Source organism: Oncorhynchus clarkii, chromosome 3, assembly GCF_045791955.1.
Source record: "Oncorhynchus clarkii lewisi isolate Uvic-CL-2024 chromosome 3, UVic_Ocla_1.0, whole genome shotgun sequence".
Lineage (NCBI taxonomy): Eukaryota > Metazoa > Chordata > Actinopteri > Salmoniformes > Salmonidae > Oncorhynchus > Oncorhynchus clarkii.
Window position 1 is genome coordinate 4677805 of NC_092149.1, and position 19285 is coordinate 4697089.

The 19285-nt window shown below is 48.1% G+C and overlaps 1 protein-coding gene across 1 annotated transcript; it reads right to left on the minus strand.

Annotated features, from left to right (window-relative positions):
- Positions 1-6009: 6009 nt before the first annotated feature.
- Positions 6010-18483, minus strand: LOC139405650 (ataxin-1-like). Its single transcript, XM_071148067.1, has 6 exons — positions 18447-18483; positions 11234-12088; positions 8554-8835; positions 7499-8410; positions 7016-7258; positions 6010-6804 (listed from the first exon to the last, which is right to left on the minus strand). The coding sequence occupies exons 2-6, from the start codon at positions 11768-11770 to the stop codon at positions 6010-6012; spliced, it is 2769 nt and encodes a 922-aa protein (XP_071004168.1). The 5' UTR covers positions 11771-12088; positions 18447-18483.
- Positions 18484-19285: the final 802 nt, after the last annotated feature.

Below are 19285 nucleotides of genomic sequence, written 5' to 3' on the forward strand. Positions count from 1 at the left end.
ACCACTGTAAAACGTTGTATAACGTCCAGAAGAACCACAGAATGCCACCGATAAAAGGTGAAGTACAACTCACTGCAGGAGAAGCTATCAGGTAACTTACTACAGTATATCTAAAACAAGAAGGGAATGAAGACATTAAATCACAAAGAATGCATCCCAAATGGCACCCTCATCGCTTTATAGTGCACTACATCTGACCATAGCCTAAAATTAGTGCACTTTATAGGAAAAGGGTGCCATTTGGGACACAACCTAGCAACAACAATACTACTAACCCTGTCCTGTAGACATTGGTTGATGTTCAAATCAATATGGTTACTCTTTGAATTCACTTTCTGGAATATGGCCTATAACTAAATTATACACACCCACATTTCTGTAAACTGACATGATTGCAACATACAGTGCCTTCGGAAAGTGTTCTGACCCCTTGACTTTTTCCACAGTTTGTTACGTTACAGCCTTATTCTAAAATGGATTCAATAGTTTTTTTCCCTCATCAATCTACACACAACACGCCATAATGACAAAGCAAAACTTTTTTTTTTTTTTGCTAATTTATAAAAAATACAAAACTGAATTATCACATTTACATAAGTATTCAGACCCTTTACTCAGTACTTTGTTGAAGCACCTTTGGCAGAGATTACAGCATCAAGTCTTCTTGGGTAAGACGCTACAAGCATGGCACACTTGTTTTTGGGGAGTTTCTCCCATTCTTCTCTGCAGATCCTCTCAAGCTCTGTCAGGTTGGATGGGGAGCTTCGCTGCACAGCTATTTTCAGGTCTCTCCAGAGATGTTCGATCAGGTTCAAGTCCAGGCTCTGGCTGGGCCACTCAAGGACATTCAGAGACTTGTCCCGAAGCCACTCCTGCATTGTCTTGGCTGTGTGCTTAGGGTCGTTGTCCTGTTAGAAGGTGACCCTTCGCCCCAGTCTAAGGTCCTGAGCGCACTGGAGCAGGTTTTCATCAAAGATCTCCCTGTACTTTGCTCCGTTCATCTTTCCTTCGATCCTGACTAGCCTCCCAGTCCCTGCTGCTGAAAAACATCCCCACAGCATGATGCTGCCACCACCATGCTTCACCGTAGGGATGGTACCAAGTTTCCTCCAGACGTGATGCTTAGCATGCAGTCCAACAAGTTTAATCTTGGTTTCATCAGACCAGATAATCTTGTTTCTCATGGTCAGTCATTTAGGTGCCTTTTGGCGAGCTCCAAGCGGGCTGTCATGTGCCTTTTACTGAGGAGTGGCTTCCATCTGGCCACCCTACCATAAAGGCCTGATTGGTGGAGTGCTGCAGAGATGGATGTCCTTCTGGAAGGTTCCCCCATCTGCACAGAGAAACTCTGGAGCTCTGTCAGAGTGACCATCGTTTTTTAATTTATTTTACCTTTATTTAACCAGGTAGACTAGTTGAGAACAAGTTCTCATTTACAATTGCGACCTGGCCAAGAATAAAGCAAAGCAATTTGACACATACAACAACACAGAGTTACACATGGAATATACAAACATACAGTCAATAATACAGTAGAAAACATCTTTATACAGTGTGTGCAAATGAGGTAAGATAAGATAGGTAAGGCAATAAATAGGCCATGGTGGCGAAGTAATTACAACATACCAATTAAACACTGGAGTGATTGATGTGCAGAAGATGAATGTGCAAGTAGAGAAACTGGGGAGCAAAGGAGCAAGATAAATAAATAAATACAGTATGGGGATGAGGTAGTTGGATGGGCGATATTACAGATGGGCTATGTACAGGTGCAGTGATCTGTGAGCTGCTCTGACAGCTGGTGCTTAAAGCTAGTGAGGGAGATATTAGTCTCCAGCTTCAGTGATTTTTGCAGTTCGTTCCAGTCATTGGTAGCAGAGAACTTGAAAGGCTGCCAAAGGAGGAATTGGCTTTGGGGGTGACTAGTGAGATATACCTGCTGGAGCGCGTGCTACGGGTGGGTGCTGCTATAGTGACCAGTGAGCTGAGATAAAGGCGGGGCTTTACCTAGCAGAGACTTGTAGATGACCTGGAGCCAGTGGGTTTGGCGACGAGTATGAAGCGAGGGCCAGCCAACGAGAGTATACAGGTCACAATGGTGGGTAGTATATGGGGCTTTGGTGACAAAACGGATGGCACTGTGATAGACTGCACCCAATTTGTTGAGTAGAGTGTTGGAGGCTATTTTGTAAATGACATCGCCGAAGTCGAGGATCGGTAGGATGGTGAGTTTTACGAGGGTATGTTTGGCAGCATGAGTGAAGGATGCTTTGTTGCGAAATAGGAAGCCGATTCTAGATTTAATTTTAGATTTAATTTTGGATTGGAGATGCTTAATGTGAGCCTGGAAGGAGAGTTTACAGTCTAACCAGACACCTAGGTATTTGTAGTTGTCCACATATTCTAAGTCAGAACCGTCCAGAGTAGTGATGCTGGACGGGCGGGCAGGTGCAGGCAGCGATCGGTTAAAGAGCATGTATTTAGTTTTACTTGCATTTAGGAGCAATTGGAGGAGAGTTGTATGGCATTGAAGCTCATCTGGAGGTTAGTTAACACAGTGTCCAAAGAAGGGCCAGAAGTATACAGAATGGTGTCGTCTGCATAGAGGTGGATAGAGAATCACCAGCAGCAAGAGCAACATTATTGATATATACAGAGAAGAGAGTCGGCCCTAGAATTTAACCTTGTGGCACCTCCATAGAGAGGTCGAGACAACAGGCCGTCCGATTTGACATGCTGACTCTATCTGAGAAGTAGTTGGTGAGCCAGGCGAGGCAGTCATTTGAGAAACCAAGGCTGTTTAGTCTGCCGATAAGAATGTGGTGATTGACAGAGTCGAAAGCCTTGGCCAGGTCGATGAATATGGCTGCACAGTAATGTCTCTTATCGATGGTGGTTATGATATCATTTAGTACCTTGAGCATGGCTGAGGTGCACTCATAACCAGCTCTGAAACCAGACTGCATAGCGGAGAAGGTACGGTGGGATTCGAAATGGTCGGTGATCTGTTTCTTAACTTGGCTTTCAAAGACCTTAGAAAGGCAGGGTAGGATAGATATAGGTTTGTAGCAGTTTGGGTCTAGAGTGTCTCCCCCTTTGAAGAGGGGGATGATCGCGGCAGCTTTCCAATCTTTGGGAATCTCAGATGATACGAAAGAGAGGTTGAACAGGCTAGTAATAGGGGTTGCAACAATTTCGGCAGATCATTTTAGAAAGAGAGGGTCCAGATTGTCTAGCCCGGCTGTTTTGTAGTGGTCCAGATTTTGCCGCTCTTTCAGAACATCAGCTATCTGGATTTGGGTGAAGGAGAAATGGGGAGGCTTGGGCGAGTTGCTGTGGGGGGTGCCGGGCAGTTGACCGGGGTAGGGGTAGCCAGGTGGAAAGCATGGCCAGCCGTAGAAAAATGCTTATTAAAATGATCAATTATAGTGGATTTATCGGTGGTGACAGTGTTTCCTAGCCTCAGTGCAGTGGACAGCTGGGAGGAGGTTCTCTTATTCTCCATGGACTTTACAGTGTCCCAGAACTTTTTTGAGTTTGTGCTACAGGATGCAAATTTCTGTTTGAAAAAGCTAGCCTTAGCTTTCCTAACTGCCTGTGTATATTGGTTCCTAACTTCCCTGAAAAGTTGCATATCACGGGGGTTATTCGATGCTAATGCAGAACACCACAGGATGTTTTTGTGCTGGTCAAGGGCAGCCAGGTCTGGAGTGAACCAAGGGCTATATCTGTTCCTGGTTCTACATTTTTTGAATGGAGCATGCTTATTTAAGATGGTGAGGAAGGCACTTTTAAAGAATAACCAGGCATTTTCTACTGACGGGATGTGTCATTCCAAGATACCCTGACCAGTTCAATTAGAAAGGCCTGCTCGCTGAAGTGTTTCAGGGAGCGTTTGACAGTGGTGAGGGGTGGTCGTTTGACCGCAGACCCATTACGGATGCAGGCAATGAGGCAGTGATCGCTGAGATCTTGGTTGAAAACAGCAGAGGTGTATTTGGAGGGCAGGTTGGTTAGGATGATATCTATGAGGGTGCCCGTGTTTACGGATTTGGGATTGTACCTGGTAGGTTCATTGATAATTTGTGTGAGATTGAGGGTATCAAGCTTAGATTGTAGGATGGCCGGGGTGTTAAGCATGTCCCAGTTTAGGTCACCTAGCAGCATGAGCTCTGAAGATAGATGGGGGACAAATCAATTCACATATGATGTCCAGGGCACAGCTGGGGGCAGAGGGTGGTCTATAGCAAGCAGCAACGGTGAGAGAGTTGTTTCTGGCCGGGCGGCCAGCTCTAGGAAGAGTCTCAAGGATGATGCACCTGAGCTCAATTTCGAGTCTCATAGCACTAGGGTTTGAATACTTACGTAAATAAGGTATTACTGTTTTTTAGGGGATAAAAATGTCTTTAAAAAACTGTTTTCACTTTGTCATTATGTGTTATTGTGTGTAGATTTCAGAATAAGGCTGTAACGTAACAAAATGTATGAAAAGTCAAGGGGTCTGAATACTTCAGGAATGCACTGAATACGGTATATGTGTAATCCTTTACTACACACATTGTGGTTTTTCATTGAAACAAATATTCCATCCTATTTTTTTTTGGGGGGGGGGGGGGGGGGGGTTCTGATGACTGAGGGTAACGATGAGCAGTAGAGGGTTGTATTCTAACAAGGCAGAAATTATCAATTGATATAACTCACACATGCATAATTCACTTTATAGGTCAATATAGAGGACAAATCTCATGGTTTAGTAAATTCAAGCCTTTCCAGGTCAACCATCTGCTAGCTACAGTATCCACTCACTGTGTTCTGGAGAGAGACTGGCCTCCCAGACAGTGGGCCACTAACTGTGTTCTGGAGAGAGACTGGCCTCCCAGACAGTGGGCCACTCACTGTGTTCTGGAGAGAGACTGGCCTCCCAGGCAGTGGGCCACTAACTGTGGTCTGGAGAGAGACTGGCCTCCCAGGCAGTGGGCCACTAACTGTGTTCTGGAGAGAGACTGGCCTCCCAGGCAGTGGGCCACTAACTGTGTTCTGGAGAGAGACTGGCCTCCCAGACAGTGGGCCACTCACTGTGTTCTGGAGAGAGACTGGCCTCCCAGGCAGTGGGCCACTAACTGTGGTCTGGAGAGAGACTGGCCTTCCAGACAGTGGGCCACTAACTGTGTTCTGGAGAGAGACTGGCCTCCCAGGCAGTGGGCCACTAACTGTGTTCTGGAGAGAGACTGGCCTCCCAGACAGTGGGCCACTCACTGTGTTCTGGAGAGAGACTGGCCTCCCAGGCAGTGGGCCACTAACTGTGGTCTGGAGAGAGACTGGCCTTCCAGACAGTGGGCCACTAACTGTGTTCTGGAGAGAGACTGGCCTCCCAGGCAGTGGGCCACTAACTGTGTTCTGGAGAGAGACTGGCCTCCCAGACAGTGGGCCACTAACTGTGTTCTGGAGAGAGACTGGCCTCCCAGGCTGTGGGCCACTAACTGTGTTCTGGAGAGAGACTGGCCTCCCAGGCTGTGGGCCACTAACTGTGTTCTGGAGAGAGACTGGCCTCCCAGACAGTGGGCCACTCACTGTGTTCTGGAGAGAGACTGGCCTCCCAGGCAGTGGGCCACTAACTGTGGTCTGGAGAGAGACTGGCCTTCCAGACAGTGGGCCACTAACTGTGTTCTGGAGAGAGACTGGCCTCCCAGGCAGTGGGCCACTAACTGTGTTCTGGAGAGAGACTGGCCTCCCAGACAGTGGGCCACTAACTGTGTTCTGGAGAGAGACTGGCCTCCCAGGCTGTGGGCCACTAACTGTGTTCTAGAGAGAGACTGGCCTCCCAGGCTGTGGGCCAAACACAGAGACAACAATGTTCCTTCCATAGAAATAGAATCATAAAACATGTATATACCAGGTAAATGAATCCTTTCCATTAATGTGGATAGATAGATTAAACCAAACAGCACTAACAACGTTACAAACATATAAAACTATGTCCCCTACCTCCTGTACAACACTCCAGCTCCTTCAACGACTAACATTTGACCTTCCCTCGATGGAGAGTTTGACCTGCTGAGTTATAAAAGAGGGTTTTGGCAGAGTCAAAGGGGGTTCCTCGTCCGCCCTCTCTGTCTGATCTCTCTCTGGAGCAGACCACCTCCTCTTACGACCCCAGGGTTTTTCTTTGTCTGCCTCACCCACTTCTGTCTTGAGGGGCGGAGGGAGCATGGGGCTATTCTGTTCTCTCTCTCTCGTCTCTCCATTGTCTCTCCCTATCATCTCTCCATTCCCTGAGACAGCCTGCAGGTCCGAGGTGCTCCTGGGTCCAACTCCAGTTCCGTAGACCCCTGGTCCAGATCCGGGTCTCAGTCCAGATCCTGTCACCTGGTCCACACAGCGGGGGACGTCCCAGTCCTCCTCATTCAACCTGTCTGTTTTGGCCACTTGCACCAGGAAGACACTGTTGCTGCCTGCAGCATTCAAACTGTTCCTAAAGTCTTTGTCCATACTCTGACTGTCTCTCTGACCATTACTCTGGCTATTCCCCTGACTGTTCCCCTGGCGGTTAGACCCCTGTGTGATGTCCCCAGTGTTGTGGCTGTGCCTCAGCTTGACCTCGTGACCCTGGCTGTTGTGGTTCCTCCCAGACACAGAGCCACCGCCACCCCTCAGGCTCCTGAGGGTCAGGGAGACACACACGTCCCCAACACACAGCTTGGCACAGCTCAGCTCCAACAGCTGAGTGGTCCGGCCAGGGCAGCAGGACGACCAGCCCTGGCCGAACACAAAGAACGGGTACTCTAACAGCACCTCCACACACACCTGCAGAGGAATACAACACACAAAGGATACACAATAAACTGTTATTGGCATAAACATTGACATTAGGATGGGGTTATGGTAGCCTGGTCTCAGATCTGTTTGTGCTCTTTTCAACACCACTGCGGTGAGAGAATGAGTGACAAGGCGTTGGCAGGGTAGTACAAACAGACTGGCACTGAGTCTAGGGGAATGGAGACAACAACAAGCTTACCTGTGCTTTGTGTTCCCCGACACCGAACTGTATGATGACAGCGTTGGGTGTCTGGCCCGTGTCGATGCGTTCCACTGTGCTGGAGTCAATCTTCAGCTCACTGCTGATCTCAGCACTCTGGATAAAGTCCTCCGTCTTCAGGTCCTCCACTCGCTTCAGCTCCCCGTCCGCCAGCTGGATGATGGAGCCACGCATGAAGAACGGAGGGAGCGTGGTTGGAGAGGAGGAGAGAGAGGGGGAGGCCTGGACAGGGGCTGGAGCTAGGGCTGGGGCAGGGGAGGGGGAAGAGGAGAGAGTGGGGGTGGACTGGACAGGAGCTGGAGTGGAGGAGAGGGAAGAGGAGAGAGAGGGGGAGGCCTGGACAGGTCCTGGAGCTAGGGCTGGGGCAGGGGAGGGGGAAGAGGAGAGAGAGGGGGAGGCCTGGACAGGTCCTGGAGCTAGGGCTGGGGCAGGGGAGGGGGACAAGGAGAGAGAGGGTGAGGCCTGGACAGGTCCTGGAGCTAGGGCTGGGACAGGGGAGGGGGAAGAGGAGAGAGAGGGGGAGGCCTGGACAGGTCCTGGAGCTAGGGCTGGGGCAGGGGAGGGGGACGCCACCACATTAGCAGGTGTGTTAGACGGGATTTGGATGTGTTGGATGGGTAGTACTTGGGCCTGGAGTACAGCAGGGGACTGGTGGTGGCCGTCCGACCCCAGCATCTCACACTTGGACAGGGACGCGGTGAGGTAGGTGTGGCGGGGGAGGGATGCGGTCGCTGGAGCCAGCTGAGAGGCAGTGGTGCTGGCCGTCCTGGCGGTCACCGAGCAGGCAGCCTCGAGGTCCGTAGTGGTGGTAACTCCGTTAACGGGTATCAGGAGAGACTGGAGGGACTGGCCGTCCGGGATGACCAGGTGCTGCGGCAGGGTGGCGTAGCTGACGCCATGCTGGTTACCTGCCCTGGCGATGTAGCCGATGATTGGTGCCTGGGTGGTGGAGTACAGGCTGTGTACATGCTCGTCAGAGTGGTGGGTGGTCTGGATAACCGTGTGAGGGGCAGAAGAGACCTTCAGAGCCTCAGAGGAGGTGAAAGAGGAGGTTCTGGAGACAGGTTTCCTTAGACAGATGCCTCCTCCCTCACTGTGTATTAGTGATGGGTGGACCTGGACCTTGTCCTGCTCAGCACCACTGGTAGGGTGAGGGTGGGGGTGGGGGTTGGGCTGGGCGTTTGCTACCAGCACCAGGGAGGTTTGTAGTCCTGTGGAATCCTGGGTAGTGTAGTCTGCGGGAATGAGGATGTGTCGAGCTTCATATCCATGGTGAACCTGCTGATTGTTCTGGTTAGAGTAGGAGGTTCCTTTGATGCCAGCACAGCTCTGTTTACCGAAACTCCTCTCCAGCTCTCCATTCAGCTGCACCACCTTCAAATCAAATCAATCTATATTTATCATATCCACAGGATACAGTGTAGTCTACACTGTACAATGACATGCTTACCCACAAGCTCTCCTCGCAAACAGTTCAACGTCTAAAAATATATTCAATAAAAAAACGATGTAAATACCTTGGTGTGTCCGCCCTCAGCTTTGTTGACCCCTAACCCATCCGTATACTGGACCAGCACCTGGGAGGGGGCGAGGGTGAGGGTGTGGGGGAGGAGGCCCACCCCAGGGTGGGTGTGGAGCTGGAGAGGCTGGAGGTGGCCCTGGGTAGGGGAGGTGACGGTCAGAGGGCTGCTGCTGTCCAGCTGGATGTACTGGTGGGTAGTGGTGAAGTGGGTCCCTCCAACGGACACAGCCAGGTCAGACGGCAGACCTATCTGGACCTTGTTCTGCTGGTCCCCAACCTTAACATAACAGAGTATTTCATTAATCGCCCCAAAGGGGATATTTCTTCGCACCAACCAAAACATAAAAAACATAAAAAATAAAAAACACTAATTATACAGTGGGGCCAAAATATTTAGTCAGCCACCAATTGTGCAAGTTCTCCCACTTAAAAAGATGAGAGAGGCCTGTAATTTTCATCATAGGTACACTTCAACTATGACAGACAAAATGAGAAAAAAAATCCAGAAAATCACATTGTAGGATTTTTTATGAATTTATTTGCAAATTATGGTGGAAAATAAGTATTTGGTCAACAACAAAAGTTGATCTCAATACTTTGTTATATACCCTTTGTTGGCAATGACAGAGGTCAAATGTTTTCTGTAAGTCTTCACAAGGTTTTCACACACTGTTGCTGGTATTTTGGCCCATTCCTCCATGCAGATCTCCTCTAGAGCAGTGATGTTTTGGGGCTGTTGCTGGGCAACACGGACTTTCAACTCCCTCCAAAGATTTTCTATGGGGTTGAGATCTGGAGACTGGCTAGGCCACTCCAGGACCTTGAAATGCTTCTTACGAAGCCACTCCTTCGTTGCCCGAGCGGTGTGTTTGGGATTATTGTCATGCTGAAAGACCCAGCCACGTTTCATCTTCAATGCCCTTGCTGATGGAAGGAGGTTTTCACTCAAAATCTCACGATACATGGCCCCATTCATTCTTTCCTTTACACGGATCAGTCGTCCTGGTCCCTTTGCAGAAAAACAGCCCCAAAGCATGGTGTTTCCACCACCGTGCTTCACAGTAGGTATGGTGTTCTTTGGATGCAACTCAGCATTCTTTGTCCTCCAAACACGACGAGTTAAGTTTTTACCAAAAAGTTATATTTTGGTTTCATCTGACCATATGACATTTTCCCAATCTTCTTCTGGATCATCCAAATGCTCTCTAGCAAACTTCAGACGGGCCTGGACATGTACTGGCTTAAGCAGGGGACACGTCTGGCACTGCAGGATTTGAGTCCCTGGCGGCGTAGTGTGTTACTGATGGTAGGCTTTGTTACTTTGGTCCCAGCTCTCTGCCGGTCATTCACTAGGTCCCCCCGTGTGGTTCTGGGATTTTTGCTCACCGTTTTTGTGATCATTTTGACCCCACGGGGTGAGATCTTGCGTGGAGCCCCAGATAGAGGGAGATTATCAGTGGTATTGTATGTCTTCCATTTCCTAATAATTGCTCCCACAGTTGATTTCTTCAAACCAAGCTGCTTACCTATTGCAGATTCAGTCTTCCCAGCATGGTGCAGGTCTACAATTTTGTTTCTGGTGTCCTTTGACAGCTCTTTGGTCTTGGCCATAGTGAAGCTTGGAGTGTGACTGTTTGAGGTTGTGGACAGGTGTCTTTTATACTGATAACAAGTTCAAACAGGTGCCATTAATACAGGTAACGAGTGGAGGACAGAGGAGCCTCTTAAAGAAGAAGTTACAGGTCTGTGAGAGCCAGAAATCTTGCTTGTTTGTAGGTGACCAAATACTTATTTTCCACCACAATTTGCAAATAAATTCATTAAAAATCCTACAATGTGATTTTCTGGATTTTTTTTCCTCATTTCGTCTGTCATAGTTGAAGTGTACCTATGATGAAAATTACAGGCCTCTCTCATCTTTTTAAGTGGGAGAACTTGCACAACTGGTGGCTGACTAAATACTTTTTTGCCCCACTGTATAATAATAATACTACTAATTAATTACAGAATAAATACCAGTGGTGGGGAAGCTACTATGAAAGTTTATCAAGCTAACAATTACTTCACTCTGGAAGAAGTTACGCTACATTAAATCTAGCCTTAAGAAAATATAGTTTACTGAACCTTAAAGTTACCTTGAAAAAGTAGTTGACTACTTTAATGATGCATTATCATATTGAAATCTGAAATGTCATAGTCTAGAAATTGCAAAAACAGATCACAATCTAGTCTATTAAACACAAAAATGATGTTTTAAGTGAGAATTGGGCAGGTCTGACACAAATTGTCTTGCCATAATTTAGTTAAACTACCAGCAAAATACAGCAAAATGTAGTTAACTTACTAGTTGAACTCCATGTAGTTCACTACTCCCCAACACCGATATACGGTGTCTATGGAAAGTATTCAGACCCCTTGACTTTTTCCACAATGGATTAAATACATAAACAATCTGATCAATCTGAACACAGCAAACATAATGACAAAGCAAAAACAGGTTTTTATACATTTTTGTAAATGTATAAAAAATAAATGTAAAAAATACCTTATTGTGTGTAGATTGATGAGGGGGAAAAAACAATAATACATTTTAGAATAAGGCTTTAACGTAACAAAATGTGGAAAAAGTCAAGGGGTCTGAATACTTTCCGAATGCACACACAATAGACACACACCTTGGTGGCCTGGGAGATGAGGGCGGTGGTGTAGCAGTGGCCGTCCAGATGGTGGCGCTGTTGCCCTGTGGAGGCGGCTACACTGGTGGCAGTGGACTGGATGATCTGAGAGGAGATGTAGCCAGTGTACGGCCCCGAGCTAATGAACTGGAGGTTAGGGGCCAGCTGGGCGTACTGGATTGTCCCGCCCTGTTGGCTGAGCCCCACCCCAGTGGGGTAGATCGTGGAGAGAGAGGACAGGGGGAGAGCAGAAGGGGAGGGAGATGAAGAGGAGGACGAGGAGACAGGAAACCTGGGGCTGGGAGTTTCTGTGGATCTGCAGCGTTCGCTGGCTACATTGGCCAGCCAAGTCAGGTTCTCTGTGTGCAAGGTAGTGTCTGCTGAGGCTGCAGCTGCTGCTGGTACCACCACAGGCCTCTGCTCCAGGGCTAGGATCTCAGCTGCTGCTGGTACCACCACAGGCCTCTGCTCCAGGGCTAGGATCTCACGCTTCTTTGGAGGTAGACAGCCATGGCTCCTCTCCTGGTTGGATTTCATGGTTGGTTTTCACTCTTTGTTTGTCTCTCAAGTAGGTTTTTTGAACCTACTGTTTCTCTCTCTCTTTGTCCCTATCTCTGTTTCTCTCTCAATTTCAATTCAATTTAAGGGCTTTATTGGCATGCGAAACATCTCTCTCTCTCAGTGTTGTCGTGGGCTCTATCAGGTCTCTTTCAGGTCTTCACTGTGTGACTGTGTGTCCTGGACTCAGTAGTCTAGAGAGGGCAGAGTGACGCCCGCCAGGCGACAGAGAGGACGACTCCATGGACTTCATGAGGAATCATCTCTGACTAACCACAACGTCCGCCAGCTGTAAATCTGGAGACAGAGGAAGAAACACAACTGTTGTGTTCTAGAATGTAGAAACAACAGAGAAGAATGATGGCTGTACATTTCCAACATGCTTACTCTCTGTGCATGACACACGTCAAAGGATATATGCAATCATGACATTCCATATTTTAATATGCGCCCCTGCAGGCATGAGATGCGGGTGAGTAGAGAGTGAGAAAGAGGGGTGGACATGTAACAGGCTTGGCTTGAAGCGCTGAACATCATGGCATGAGTTTAGGCTATTACTAGCATCAGAACTGTACTTAAATACAGAATATTTTCGGGAACAAAACAATGACATTATTAACCGATTCTCAAGATTTGAAAATAACAGTTCTGTTCCGGAACACTAGTTGCTGGTTCTATTTCTGTTACTTGAATTTTTGTTGTTTTTTCACCGTTTTTGGTTCTGTTTCCTGAACCGGTACCAACCCCTGCTTCAATGACTGTGAGTGGAAAAAGGTAGGTGTGAAAATCAAGCCAGACACCAGATCAAATGACATCCTGGTTGTTGTTGTTGTTCTGTGTGTATTTATATCAATTATGTTTACCCCTTTTTCTCCCCAATATCCTGGTTTCCAATTAGTAGTTACAGTCTTGTCTCATCGCTGCAACTCCCGTACGGACTCGGGAGAGACGAAGGTCGAGAGCCATGCGTCCTCCGAAACACAACCCAACCAAGCCGCACTGCTTCTTGACACAATGCCCACTTAACCTGGAAGCCAGCCGCACCAATGTGTCAGAGGAAACACCGTACACCTGACGACCGTGTCAGCGTGCACTGCGCCCGGCCCACCACAGGAGTCGCTAGTGCGTGATGGGACAAGGACATCCCTGCCGGCCAAACCCTCCCCTAACCCGGACGACGCTGGGCCAATTGTGCACCACCCCATGGGTCTCCCGGTCGCGGCCAGCTGCGACAGTGCCTGGACTCGAACCCAGAATCTCTAGTGGCACAGCTAGCGATGCAGTACCTTAGACCACTGCGCCACTCGGGAGGCCTGTGTGTGTGTATTTATGTGCGTGCTTGTGTGTCCATCCATTTCACTCCTCATTGAAATTATAATTTGACAATCACATCATGATGTTCTAGGAAGTCATGTTGTATTGTGTATATTACCCCCTGCCTCACGTCATCACATCTACATCATCTACACATTCAACAATAAACATACAGTCAACCGGACTGAAGACCTCAGTGAACCTCCATGTGTGCCTGATAAAGCCTGCTAGATGTACCATTCTATATCTATAACAGAACAGCTTGATAAAGCCTGCTCGATGTACCATTCTATATCTATAACAGAACAGCCTGATAAAGCCTGCTAGATGTACCATTCTATATCTATAACAGAACAGCCTGATAAAGCCTGCTAGATGTACCATTCTATATCTATAACAGAACAGCCTGATAAAGCCTGCTAGATGTACCATTCTATATCTATAACAGAACAGCTTGATAAAGCCTGCTAGATGCACCATTCTATATCTATAACAGAACAGCCTGATAAAGCCTGCTAGATGTACCAGAGGTAACAAAGGAGAGGTGCAGCTGAGAGGCAAGAAAGGAGATAAACAGAGAGACAGGAAGAAAGGGAGAAGGAGAGGAGATAAACAGAGAGGCAGGAAGAAAGGGAGAAGGAGAGATAAACAGAGAGGCAGGAAGAAAGGGAGAAGGGGAGGAGATAAACAGAGAGGCAGGAAGAAAGGGAGAAGGGGAGGAGATAAACAGAGAGGCAGGAAGAAAGGGAGAAGGAGAGGAGATAAACAGAGGCAGGAAGAAAGGGAGAAGGAGAGGAGATAAACAGAGAGGCAGGAAGAAAGGGAGAAGGAGAGGAGATAAACAGAGGCAGGAAGAAAGGGAGAAGGAGAGGAGATAAACAGAGGCAGAAAGAAAGGGAGAAGGAGAGGAGATAAACAGAGAGGCGGGAAGAAGGGGAGAAGGAGAGGAGATAAACAGAGGCAGAAAGAAAGGGAGAAGGAGAGGAGATAAACAGAGGCAGGAAGAAAGGGAGAAGGAGAGGAGATAAACAGAGGCAGAAAGAAAGGGAGAAGGAGAGGAGATAAACAGAGAGGCAGGAAGAAAGGGAGAAGGGGAGGAGATAAACAGAGAGGCAGGAAGAAAGGGAGAAAGAGAGGAGATAAACAGAGGCAGAAAGAAAGGGAGAAGGAGAGGAGATAAACAGAGGCAGGAAGAAAGGGAGAAGGAGAGGAGATAAACAGAGGCAGGAAGAAAGGGAGAAGGAGAGGAGATAAACAGAGGCAGGAAGAAAGGGAGAAGGAGAGGAGATAAACAGAGGCAGGAAGAAAGGGAGGAGAGGAGATAAACAGAGGCAGGAAGAAAGGGAGAAGGAGAGGAGATAAACAGAGAGGCAGGAAGACAGAAAGCATGATGGCAGGCAGGGAGGGAGAAATAGATCAACAGAAAGACAACGCATGATGGCAGGCAGGGAGAGATGCAGTGAAAAACATGGAGTGACAGAGAAAGAGGGAAGGGAAAAAAGAGAGAGAAAAACAAAGCGAGAGGGCGGGAGAGAGGAAAAACAGAAAGTGGCAGAGGATGGGAGAAGAGAGAAAGAGAGATAAAGAGAGAGGGGAGGGAGAGAGAGAGCTGCTTTTCCTGACCCACATTAAGCGGTGCCTTTAGCATCAGAGCACCATATAGCCTCCACTTCACGCAGACATTGTCGATTAGCTCCACACAGACACACACACTACGACACTGCTACAGCACAACCCCATCACCATGGCAATCCCATGATAACACCACGAGGAAAACACCACGACAACCCGAGCCTTGACAATGAACACTGCGGTAACACAACAACAATCTCTGAGGCATGGTTACAGGAGAGTCACAACACGGAGACACCATGTCCCACTTTCCACTGGTGTAAAGATAGAAATCTGTTTAGAGTCCAACACACACACACACACACACACACACACACACACACACACACACACACACGCTAAAGACAACCAGAGGATCCCAGCACCCTTGGACAACTTTCCTGTGCTCAGCTATATGGAGAGTCTCTCCTCACATGCCCCAGAGGCAGCAGACACGTCCTGAATGGGAACAAGCATTGTTCCATTCACTACCACTCACTCACCTTACCTACCTCACCTCACCTACCTCACCTTACCTCAACTCAACTCACCCAACTCACCTCACCTCACCTCAACTCAACTACCTCACCTCACCTCACCTCAACTCACCTACCTCACCTCACCTCACCTCACCTCAACTCATCTACCTCACCTCAACTCAACTCACCTACCTCACCTCACCTACCTCACCTCACTTCAACTCACCTCACCTCAATTCACCTTCCTCACCTCATCTCACCTCAACTCACCTCACCTACCTCACCTCACCTACCTCACCTCACCTACCTCACCTCACTTCACTTCAACTCACCTCACCTACTTCATCTCACCTACCTCACCTCACCTACCTCAACTCAACTCACCTACCTCACCTCACCTACATCACCTCACCTCACCTACTTCACCTCACCTACATCACCTCACCTCACCTACCTCACCTCACCTACTTCACCTCACCTACCTCACCTCACCTACATCACCTCATCTCACCTACCTCACCTCACCTCATCTCAACTCACTACCAATGACTGGCTATGTCCTAAATCTGGGTTTGGTGGATGCCAGGACAACACTACCTGCTCCAAGTTTGGTGGGGGAGGAATAATGAACTGGAGCTGTTTTTCATGGTTTGTGCCCTTTAGTTCCAATGAAGGGAAATCTTAACACTACAGCAGACAATGACATTCCAGACGATTCTGTGCTTCCAACTTTGTGGCAACAGTTTGGGGAAGGCCCTTTCCTGTTTCAGCATGACAATGCCCCTGTGCACAAAGCAAGGTCTGTACAGAAATGGTTTGTCATGATCAGTGTGGAAAATTTTGACTGGCCTGCACAAAGACCTGACCTGTACCCTATCGATCACCTTTGGGATGAATTGGAACGCCGACTGCGAGCCAGGCCTCATCGTCTAACATCAGTGCCTGACCTCACTAATGCTCTTGTGGCTGAATAGAAGCAAGACCCCACAGCAATGTTCCAACATCTAGTGGAAATCCTTCCCAGAAGACGGGAGGCTGTTATAGCAGCAAAGGGGGGACCAACTCCATATTAATGCCCATGATTTTGGAAGGAGATGTTTGAAGAGCAGGTGTCCACATACTTCTGGTCATGTAGTGTATCTGTACGATGGCATTTGGGATGCAGGCACTCACTGACATGGATAGCAAGCAGCACAGACACCAAGGAGGAAACCTTCTCCATTTCCCACAGTTATTATTATAACCTTGAGACCAACAAACACACGGCCAGTAAGATAACACTGATGAGAACACTCATGTACTAAACTCACAGTGCACAAATACAGGAAGCTCTTTGGGTCCTTTGGCTAGGCAGATCTGGAGAGGGACTAGTTGCATCCCGTATGGCACCCTATTCCCTATATAGAGCACTTGACCTTATGGGCCATGGTCACATTATGTACATTATTCCCAGAAATGAGCTTTGACGACCAAATAACAACAAAAAACAACCAAACATTGACGATGAAACAACATGTTGCCTTGCTGTGTTTCTGTCACCTGACTCTGTTGTTGTCACAGAGACTACACTACGTATGACTGACTGAATGACTGGCTGGATGGCTGGCTGACTGAATGGTTGACTGAATGGATGACTGACTGGCTTACTGACTGACTGATTGAATGACTGACTGGCTGGCTGACTAACTGACTGATAGACAGGCTGGCTGAATGACTGAATTAATGAATGACTGACAATGACTAGCTGGCTGTCTGACTGACTGACTAACTGACTGGTTGACTGAATGGCTGGCTGGCTGGCTGACTGACTGACTGACTAACTGACTGACTAACTGACTGACTGACTGGCTGAATGACTGACTGACTGGTTGATTGACTGACTGATTGACTGGCTGACTGACTGGTTAACTGGCTGAATGATTGGCTGACTGGCTGAATGACTGACTGGTTGACTGAATGACAGGCTGAATGATTGGCTGACTGGCTGAATGACTGACTGGTTGACTGAATGACAGGCTGACTGATTGACTGACTGACTGACTGACTGGCTGGCTAGCTGTCTGACTGACTGACTGACTGACTGACTGGCTGAATGACTCAACTCAGGTTGATTGACTGACTGATTGACTGGCTGACTGACTGGCTGACTGACTGGCTGACTGACTGGCTGAATGACTGACTGGTTGACTGAATGACAGGCTGACTGACAACGACTAACTGACTGTCTACACTCTCCATCAGATATTACCTTTCCCCCACAAACCTCCTATAAATGTACCAAACACAAGGTTAACCATCTGTGTGTGTCTATTTGGCTACTAGCTTTAATGCTCCAAATAAACCCTTCCATTCCCCGACTGACTCTCCCTTTAAAAGGCGGACCAGGAGTGTAAAGGAGATTCTAATGCTGTGTTCGTCACCAAGTGGGAGGTGGGAATTTACAAAGTTGGATGCATTCACATACTTTAAACAAGTTTAAAGTAACGCCGATTGGCTAATGACCATAAACTAAAAATACAGCTATCGTGCTTATAAACTAATTATAGTGTTAAAAAAAACAACATATTAACAGATTGATTTTTATTTTTAAAAAGTTTTGTTGTTGCAGTTAAATACCCAAAATGCTGTTATGAAGGTCATTTCCTTGGTGACGTCAGAGGTCAGCATGTGGGTGAAGTGGCAGCTCAGGATGACAGATGAGTTTTACACTAGTAATTACCGGTTGGAGGGCCGTTCAACTGGATTTTTCCCAGTCGTATGTGCTAAATTCCCATTTAGTTATGAACGCAGTATTAGCGTGAGAGAGAGAGAGAGAGAGAGAGAGAGAGAGAGAGAGCTGTGGCTAGCTGGCTGTTTGTCTTCTTTTCACAATGACTCCAGCGTCCTGCATCGCTCATCTCCTCACTAAGCTAGCTCACACAATGTTAGACGACAGACAGACACAGACAGATGGAGACAGAGAGGCAGAGACAAACAGAGAGGTCAGAGATTCCCGTGTAAACAAGCAAACGCCTCTCTCTACAAAACCTGTATGACTTGGCTCTTTTGTAAATGTATTTATCGTAATGCGATCCAAAGACCAACCCGATGCAGTGTACGTTCTGTAGCCTCTAGGGGCATTACTGGATGAGGGAATGACAGTGGTGATGAACGCATGAGTGGAGAGGACCAGGGTCCAAAATACTATTCCACAAATCAAGAAGAAACCAGAAGAAACACTGCCTTTGCCGAGGGAGAGGGGAAAAGCTTACCAGGCTGTACACAGCCACAGCTGGCAGAGCATTGTCAGACTTCCTCTTGCCTGTGTAGCTTCTACACTACGTATTCCTATAGGGAAATCCTCTTTCTCTACGTCTCCTTTGTGCAGGTCTATTTTTCAGAGCCAGCCCTGTTTTCCTCCAGGCTCCAGGTAGGGTACGTCCGGGAGAGCGGGTGAACATGTACACCCAGCCGTAAGGCTCTGTGATGAGCCAGCGATAGAGGAAGTCCCCCTGGTTGAAGAATCACATGAAGTCCTGCGTGCAAAGCTGCTCCAACGTGTGTTATGCAAGGCAGTCAGACCTCTCTCTCTGTCTCTCCCTTTCTCTCTCTCTGTCTCTCCCTTTCTCCCTTTCTCTCTCTCTCTCTCTCCATCTCTCTCTCATTCAGTCTGTCTCTCTCTCTCTCTCCCACGCTCCCTCCCTCCTTTTCTCCCAGTACTCCAGTAACATAGCTCCTCCCACAGCCAGCCGCATCAGATATTCATTCAAAAACACATTCTACTTGGCTGAGCGCCCAGACTACGCTCACACACAGAGAAGGGAGGAGGTAGAGAGAGGGGGAGGAGGCAGAGAGAGAAGGGAGGAAGAGAGGGAGAGAGGGATGAGGCAGAGAGAGAAGGGAGGAAGAGAGGGAGGAGGCAGAGAGAGAAGGGAGGAGGGAGAGAGAGGGGGAGGAGGCAGAGAGAGAAGGGAGGAAGAGAGGGAGAGAAGGAGGAGACAGAGAGAGAAGGGAGGAAGAGGGAGGAGGCAGAGAGAGAAGGGAGGAAGAGAGGGAGAGAGGGAGGAGACAGAGAGAGAAGGGAGGAAGAGAGGGAGAGAGGGAGGAGACA

Coding starts and splice junctions, on each gene's coding strand:
- LOC139405650 (XM_071148067.1), bottom strand. CDS start 11,770: ATGAAATCCAACCAGGAGAGGAGCCATGGCTGTCTACCTCCAAAGAAG. Junction 8,411..8,553: donor CTGAGGGCGGACACACCAAG/GTATTTACATCG, acceptor TTTGATTTGAAG/GTGGTGCAGCTGAATGGAGA. Junction 7,259..7,498: donor TAGCTCCAGGACCTGTCCAG/GCCTCACCCTCT, acceptor GCCCCTGTCCAG/GCCTCCCCCTCTCTCTCCTC.